General features: G+C 52.8%; 1 protein-coding gene across 1 annotated transcript; it reads left to right on the top strand.

Annotated features, from left to right (window-relative positions):
* The first annotated feature begins 1071 nt into the window (after positions 1-1071).
* Positions 1072-2862, top strand: CHC_T00004066001 (hypothetical protein). The gene is made up of 3 exons (XM_005715375.1): positions 1072-1158; positions 1394-2133; positions 2310-2862. The coding sequence occupies exons 1-3, from the start codon at positions 1072-1074 to the stop codon at positions 2860-2862; spliced, it is 1380 nt and encodes a 459-aa protein (XP_005715432.1).
* The last annotated feature ends 5630 nt before the right edge of the window (positions 2863-8492 follow it).

The raw sequence follows: 8492 nt of genomic DNA, 5'->3' as shown, positions 1-8492 counted from the left end.
TACGGCGATTCTCGACGAGAAAATTGAAGAAGCATTTGGTCCCCAGAGAGGACGACACTGATGCAAAAGGGGAGCGAGTTTCCCTAAGGGTGAAGGTGGCAAGAGCCACGACCATTGAGCCAGGGACGCAACACGTAGTCGAATGCACCTCGAAGAGGACTGGGTTGGTCGTCGTTCAACCCTACGCACCCCTATACGACAAGCACGGACTGGTAAGCACCAACGGTGTAGTCCAAGTTGAGCCTGACAAACCTTTTCGATTGCTTGATGCGAATTTTAGGAATTACCCTGTCAGGGTTCAAAAAGGCCAATTGGTGGCGGAACTACTACCGCACCCGAGGGCCGTATTCAAGAGCAATACCACCATTGGTGAGGTACTTGGAATTCAAGGAAGGGATGAGGAAAAATTTACTAATTCTACCCCGCCGCCTACGGGCGAGAGAAGATGCGAACCGTCGGAACAAGATCGCGAGGATCAGCCAGGAGAACGGGAGGAAGGGCTCTCCGCAACGGCAACTATGAAGCCGGAGCGGCGGATTGAGCCTCCCCCGCCGGACGTGGAGGAGCTCGACCTGAGCCACGTGCCGGACCGGCTGCGCGGAAGATTCCGCCGGATGTTAAAAAAATATTCTTGCATGTGGGATGGGACCCTTGGTGAGATCAACACCACGGTCCACCGGATTGAACTGGCCCCAGATACAAGGCCAATTGCACAAGCTCCCTACCGAGCCGGTCCAAAGGCTCGGGAGGTCGAGGACGCAGAAGTACAGAAGATGTTAGAAGCAGGAGTCATCGAGCCGGCGCAGTCAGAATGGGCGTCGCCCGTTTTATTAGTGCCCAAGCCGGACGGATTGATGCGCTTTTGTGTAGACTACCGCAGAGTTAAACGCGGTAACGGTGAAGGACACGTACCCTTTGCCGCGCATGGATGAGTGTCTGGACTCGTTGGGAGACACCAAGGTCTTTTCCGCGTTGGACGCGATTTCAGGGTATTGGCAGACGCCTATTCCGGAAGCGGACCTCGACAAGACAGCTTTTTCGTGCCACTCAGGTCTCTACCGTTTTTCAAGAATGCCCTTCGGGCTTACCAATGCGCCAGCGACGTTTCAGAGAGCTATGGATATCGTGCTCTCTCCGTTCCGCTGGAAATGCTGTCTGGTATACATACCTAGATGATATCATCATCTTCAGCAAATCCTGGGAAGAGCACGTCGTCCACGTTGACGAAATACTGTCTGTATTGGAAAAGGCAGGTGTGAAGCTCAAGCTTCGCAAGTGCGAATTTTTCGTCGAAAAGATCGAGTACCTTGGCCATGTCGTTCCGCCAGGTACATTGGAAGTTGACGCCGCGCGAACCGCCGCACTGGAACAAGTGAGGTACCCTCAAACGCAGACCCAGCTCAGGAGCTTCTTGGGACTCTGCAATGTCTACCGCAGATTTGTCCCACATTACGCGAAAATCGCGCATCCGCTCAATCAACTATTGAAGAAGGGACAACCGGTCCAGTTGGAAGGATTCGACGAACCGTGCAAGAAAGCTTTTCATAAGCTCAAGGACGCCATCTTGGCACCGCCAGTGTTGGCGCTGCCGAAGAAGGACCTACCCTACTCGGTAGATACCGATGCAAGAGACTACCAAATAGGCGCTGCACTATTTCAAACACACCCGGATGCGCAACGCAAACCCATCGGGTTCTTTTCAAGAACGTTAGCCGCAGCCGAGAGAAACTATTCTGTATCAGAAAAAGAATGTCTAGCGGAAATTTGGGCCGTACAGACTCTAAGACCATATCTATATGGCGAGCACTTCATTGTGCATACCGACCATGCCTCATTGAGGTCGTTGATGAACGTAACCGACCCCAGCGGGAGATTAATTCGATGGAGGCTACGCCTCTCGGAATTTGATTTCGAAATCAAGTACAAGAAGGGCAAGGCTAACAGCCAAGCTGATGCATTGTCAAGACTACAGACCGCTGGAGAAACCGTCGACGAAATCGACGACGAAATTCTATGCTTTATGGCCGAACCGGCCGAGGGAACAGTGGAGGACGAGGACAATTCTGACGCGTTAGACGACATCCTCGCTTTTAAGGGGGGGCCGCCTCTGATCGCCTCGATCAATTCCAAGCTGTCACTCCGGAGGAGCTCATTCGCGAGCAAGCCGTCGACCCCTTCTGCAATCACATCAAGGAAGAAATGGACGCTGGAAAGGTGAGAACGTTCAGCATGGAGACCGAGGAACTCGAAGGAACTCTATGCCGTACCGCGGCGGAGTTTGTACAAGTGCTGATACCACAATCGTTAAGGGACCGCGTCCTAGGGTTGAGCCATTACGCAAAATTGGCAGGTCACCCGGGAGGCAGGAAACTTTACAAGACATTGAGAAGATATTTTTATTGGCCTACGATGGCCCTAAACTGCTACGCAGTCGCGAAGAATTGCGCCACATGCGCGCGGGAAAGGGTGAAGTTAAGAAGAAACACGAAGCAAATGAAGCTGTTCACGCCCAAAGCTCCGCTGGAGTTTGTCGCCATCGACATCCTCGGCGAGCTAATTACAACTAAACGAGGAAATCGGTATATTCTCGTGATCAGCGATCGATATTCGAAACTGGTACGAACCGTACCGTTGAAGAAGATATCAGCTGCGCACATCGCACAAGCCTTCGTTCACCATTGGGTATTCGTGTACGGACCGCCGGTCAAGCTGCTGTCCGACAATGGAACACAGTTCACGGCCCGGTTCTTTCAGAACGTCTGTCGAATTCTCGGCATACGCAATGTGTTCACGACTACGTACCACCCGCAAGCCAACGGCCAAGTTGAGAGGTTTAACCGCACGCTGACTTCCGCGTTGTGAAAATATGTTGGGAAGCATCCCAAGGACTGGGACCTATTTAGCGACGCCGTGACGTTCGCATACAACACGCAAGCTCATCGAACTACGAACATCGCGCCCTTCAAGCTGGTGTTAGCTCGGGCGCCGAGAAGCATTGCGTTACAAGCACAGCCAAGTTTGGAAGGATTAAGCTCGAATCGAGCGTACTACCTGAAACGGCAGTCGTGGTTGGAAAGCCTGATGGAAGGCGCTGGTAAGAGCTTGCGGAAAGAATAAGCGCGCTACAAGCGAAATTTCGACGCAACGCTCCGCAAATCGAAGTATGACATCCCTTCAGGATCATACGTATTCCTTCGGAAAGAGCAAGGCACAGCCACCGAGCCGAAACATAAGTTGGCACAAGTGGCTACGGGCCCATATCAAGTGAAGGAGTGAACTGAGAATACGGTCGTCATTGCCATCGGCGACCAGGAAGACCGCGTGTGGCGAGATAGAGTCGAATTAGCCCCTAGCCCCATGGACTACATGCCGATAGTCGGGCTACGACAAGCGCTACAATTCCTCAACCGAGAAGGGAAACGAGAAGGACCCGCCGCGCAAGCGAAGAATAGGATGGATGACGGACCTTTGATAAATCAAGAAGCTACGGGCATCCCGCCCGATTTACAAGGGATGGGAGGTTGGGAAGAGCAGGATGAGGATGAGTCGCTGGCTCTTCGGAATGGGGACGGACAGTTGGAAACGCAGGAAGAAAGAACCGGGGGTCAGGAGTACGTCATCGACAAAATAGTCGACCACGTTTATCAAGATGGAAAATTAATTCTCAATGTGGAATGGTATGGCTACGAGATTGAGGACGCAACGTGGGGGCCTATCTCTCAGCTACCGCGCAGCGCAGTGGTGACCTATTTCCGGAGGAGGAAACTGCCCCTCCCGCCGCAGGTCGCACGCGCGAGACCAGGATGAGCTCCATACGGAACGTGATGATGGAAAGCGAAAAGAAGACGCGAGCCGCAACCAGTTTCCTATGCTTTTACCTTCTTAACTGTTCTGTTTTGTTTTTGTTTTTTTGTTGTTGTTTTGTTTTTTTATGTTTGTTTTCCCTTCCCGAGACGCACCTAGATCGACCATTTCGGAGCGAGCGTGCGTAGTTGCAGGAGAACACGACAGGCGCCCAAGGGCGACAGGGGATTGCGAACCGCCGATCGTGATTAAGGCTATAAGCTGTATCTCGAGTCGAGGAAGAAGTCTGTTCTACAAGGGAACGGGTGTGACGGGAAGATGGGAGAAGAAGGGGATGCGTCAGATTGACGAGTGTGCTACCTTCGAGATAAGGTAGAAGGTTGGGAGAGGACGCAGTCGATGGGCGACTGCACGCGGACGAGGCAGATCAAGACGACGTGTAGGATGCGAGAAGTGAGAGAACCGCGACCGAAATAGTGGAGATAGGATGAAAACAATCGCTCGCCTGGAGGGTGATCGAATCGAGAATCAGCAACCGGATATCGACTTTGTGCGGGGTTATGAGGCTCCAAGGTATTCGCGTGGTAGCGAACGGGGATGCCCCCGTCGAGAAGTTATCGAATTGAAAAGTATGTTGCGGATCGCGCCGTGGTGAGGAGTAAGGACGGTCCTCACACACGCACGCCCAGACGGGATTACGCATGCGGGATATTGTCGAGTCGAGACGGACGCTGTGAACCACAGCACGAAGCTTGCGAGGAATGAGCATAGCGGAAGTAAGGCGCATCGGCAATGGCGAGAAGGAAAGATGAGGTGAGACGGGCAGGTATGCGTGGCCTAACGCTCTTGGAGACAGAGCGGCGAGATGCGCTACATCAGGAAGTGACGAAGTCACTGCAGCCTCAGGTGGAGACAATGCCCAAATTACGTAGGATCACGCGTCGCATGGGTGTGCACGCAAAGGGACGTTTAGATCAGGGATCCATGCTCGTCTGAATCAGTGTGAACGGGAATGCTTGTGAGGTTTTTCACGAATAGACAAAGGACAAGTGGTGCGCGTTCACGCGCGAGACTACACCGTGTGGAGGGGACAAATTGTTTTGTCGTTTCTGTTGACTTCGTCAGCAACGGGAATTGGCTCGACGTCGTCATCAAGGCGATCAACCGCTTGCTTTTCAGTCGGCCGATCTGCTTCTGCCTCAATCTCTGTTTCGTTCCTGTTCTCCTTTTCCTTTTTTTGGTAATGTCAACGACACAATGCAACTGCGCCCGTCGACCCGCTGACGAGGCTATAGCTCACGTTTCTAATTTACGTTCACCCCAGCCGTGAAGCAAAAACACGCGGACGAAATGAAGGATTGAAGACATTGTCTCGGTTGAGCTGAACAGCGAGGCTCGGTACAGTATTGTATTCGACGACTCCTACAAGCGCTACCTACAAACGCCTATGTGAACACCGCTGGTGTGTGGGAAAGGAGGAAGACCTCCGGTCGACGGAAGAAAGACGTCGGAAATTTTTCGGCAACGAGGAATTTGTAGTTGGAGAAGAATTGCGTAACGGAGACGCACTACAGTGGGGGCGCATGAAAAAAGTCGTGGATGGAGGGAGAATTGTCAAGGATTTGGGTGAGAACAACGGCAAAGAGGGAAGAGGACCTCCGATACCCGGGGAAAAATTAGTATCAGGGTTTTGACGCGGAGGACGTACAGTGTCATCGCACGAGCAAGAGGATATTAGCAAGGGAAGTGAAAGCATGCGTCCCGAGGAGACTTTGTTTAAGTCGTACGTGCCTAACGGAGTGGTTCTCTCAGGCGAAAGAAAATTGATCGTTAGACGAGGAAGAGGAGTGCGTGTCGGGGACGGGCAAGAGAATGGACCGCATCCCTGGAGAAGGTCCAAAAGCTCGGCGACAGTGCCGATTGTCCACTGCGTATACTGAGGAGAAATTGGAGCGCACGGATTCAGCGAGTGGGTCAGAGACGAAGAGCCATTTTGACTTCGAAGGGAAGGCAGCAGTTACCCTTGGGCACCCCCGATGGGAAGATGAATTTTTCGACCAAGTCAGTGGATACACGTGTCGACGTGTGCAGGTGAAGTCCTGGTTACGAAATCAGTAGTTGTCACGACCAAAAACGCGTTGTTCGACGCAGCGCGATTTAACCCCGCTCTCGCTCCGACACTGCTACAAAGTCGCATCCCGTCGCAGCTGTCAACCAGATCACGATCGCTGCCGACAGGCTTTTGGAAAAGATACGTAGGGGCAGTGAATGACGCCCCGTGTTACGGGCTACTGGCAGTTGAGGATCGTCTCGATGAGCTCGGAGAATTGGAAAAAAAAGAGAATTACTGTCGATCGCGCAGCCGTCGGTGACAGCGCTAACTGGAGACGCAAATCGTGCGCAACAAGAGAACACCTACCACGTTTCTCACAAACGCCTGATGGGCAGTTGGACACCACTTCAGGACTGTGGTGTTCGACCGTCGGACGAAACGCGAAGGATATCCAGACGGCAACGAACCTGAGTCGCCGTCAACATGTTTGTTCCGCGACCAAGTGCAGGGAGTTGGAACGGAGGCGGCTCAACGGAGATCGAACTGAACCGTGGCACGCCGCCTCGTCGACCTTGACCCATCAATAATTTCGTGCTCTAAAAGATCGAAATGCCATCTACTTTCTCACTAGTTAGTTTTTTTGAAGAGGTTCCGGTCGCGAGCAAACGGAAACTCAAGGGCCAGAACTTCCCAGCGATCCTTTGAAAATTTTTTTTGACGCGGATGTCGAAGCTTCGTGTAATTCGTAAGATTAACGATCTCGGAACCGACCAGCAGGTCCGACGCCGTGACACGAACCGGGCATGCAGTGTACCTATGCGGCGTTCTGTGTACGCTATCACCCAACGAGTGCGCTGTAACTGTCGACAACTAGCCAGAGATCAAGGACGTTGTTTTAGCCGGCTGCCCAGGTCACCTCCACCGCGTTACCGAAAAGGACAACCTATTTATATATGTTTTTTGGACATGTCGGGGAGAGCGGAGCGGAAGTCAATATGACCACAGCAAAATGGACTTTCGCACGTGATCAGTCACCGGCAGAAAGAGAAACTCGTTGACCTCGCCACATCGAAAATCGCAGAACGAGGTATTCCCTGCACAGGCTTTGAGAAGGCGACAGGAGACACTCACGACGTCTTCATGGCGCTATTTCAAGGACAAAATTGAAACGGGGCGTTTGAGCATTGTGCACGGAACTCACCCTTGAGTTCGGCGTGTCCGACCGAAGGGATCGAGCATAGCAACGACCCCTACTTATTTTTTATTTCGACCTATCAAAGCTTCTCCGCGACTTATCAAGGATACCAATTATGAGTTTCGCCGAAGAAGCCCCGAGGACAATAGGACACTGTCCTTTTGGAAGACGGAGTTCGAAAATAAGCGGGAGGAAGAATAGGGAAATTGTCGGAGACCTGAACTGGAGCGGGTTACCACCCTGATAGGCACAAAAGAAGAAATGGGGCATCGAATCGAGTTTCGATTACTCCAAGAGCCCTACATTTTTTATGTGTGGCTATCGTCCCGAGACGGAATCTCAGAGGAGGTAATCATGTGTTGGGGGGCTGGGAGATTGCCTCGTGGAGGCGTGAACATAAGCGTCGGGAAAGCCTGAAGGTTAAGAAAGATGGGGGCCTTTCTGAAGGTGGAGAGCGGTCCGTGGGCCGATCAATGAAAAACAAAGAGGGCGTGACTCCCCAGCCGGCGATCTGGTGGACGAGCGGAGGAAAAGAGAAGGAAATAGGGGATGTGCAACTGCAGTAGCAGAGGTGCCCGGAAAATGGACAAGAGAAGGGAGACAGTAACGGGAAAAGAGAAGGAAAGTGGAGAGAAGAAGATGCGACCGCGGCGACGGGGCGTATGAAAAAAGAGGAAGAAGTTGATAGGAGACGGAAATGCAATTTATTTTCGGTGGAACGAAGGGAAGTGTCGACGATGAGACGACACTCTCAGAGGACAATGATCCGAACATGGATCGGCAGGACGCTATCATCGGCAATGGGTCAATGGGACAATTCATCCAAGGATCTTTTTCTTTGGAAGTGAGGCGATAAGTTGCGCCAGTAAGCGCAGGTCAACGAGGGACGCTTCTCGAAGAGCCCCCTCGTTTATTCCGTGAGCACGGAGCAATGTGCGATAAACGCTGGCGGCGCCGTCGTTCTTTTTGATAACATCTGGAGAGGACGGGGAGGTCGAACCTCCTCTGGTCGATTGGACTGCGTCGATGATTGGTGACAAGGGGGCGGCAACTGGAACAGCGGCAGGAGAAGGGGGACGAGCCGGGACGTGCACAGGAGAAGACGGTGCAGGAGGAGCAAAGGGGGTAAGGGACGAAGAATTTCCCTTCCTTTCTGGGGCTGCGCGCACGGACAGACTGTCAGTCCGGCTAGATGACGAGGGGGCCTCTCTTGTCTCTGATAGAGGTTGACACCTGGCCACTGGAGGCGAATGAGACCGCAAAGGGGATTTAGCCCCCTCACACTCAGGGGCTCTCGTCGCCCTTATCGAAGCATTCACGGGGAGAGTGGGGCCGGCCGGATCGACAGGAAGTGAAGTCGGTGAGACCGGTAACACAGAGCGACAACGCAAAGTCTCCCGGGGACAGAGGTCGCGCTCGCGGGGATCCGCAAGGAAGACA

This window comes from Chondrus crispus, genomic scaffold (assembly GCF_000350225.1).
Source record: "Chondrus crispus Stackhouse genomic scaffold, scaffold_211, whole genome shotgun sequence".
Classification (NCBI taxonomy): Eukaryota; Rhodophyta; class Florideophyceae; order Gigartinales; family Gigartinaceae; genus Chondrus; species Chondrus crispus.
Note: the sequence above shows the minus strand (reverse complement) of the source record. Positions and strands in the feature narration are given on the sequence as shown.

Excerpts from the sequence above, each read along its gene's own strand:
- CHC_T00004066001 (XM_005715375.1), top strand. The coding sequence starts at position 1,072 with ATGCCCTTCGGGCTTACCAATGCGCCAGCGACGTTTCAGAGAGCTATG. Across the intron at positions 1,159-1,393 it reads TCCGCTGGAAATGCTGTCTG|ACCCAGCTCAGGAGCTTCTT; the intron begins GTATACATACCT and ends CCTCAAACGCAG. Across the intron at positions 2,134-2,309 it reads GCCTCGATCAATTCCAAGCT|GGACCGCGTCCTAGGGTTGA; the intron begins GTCACTCCGGAG and ends ACAATCGTTAAG.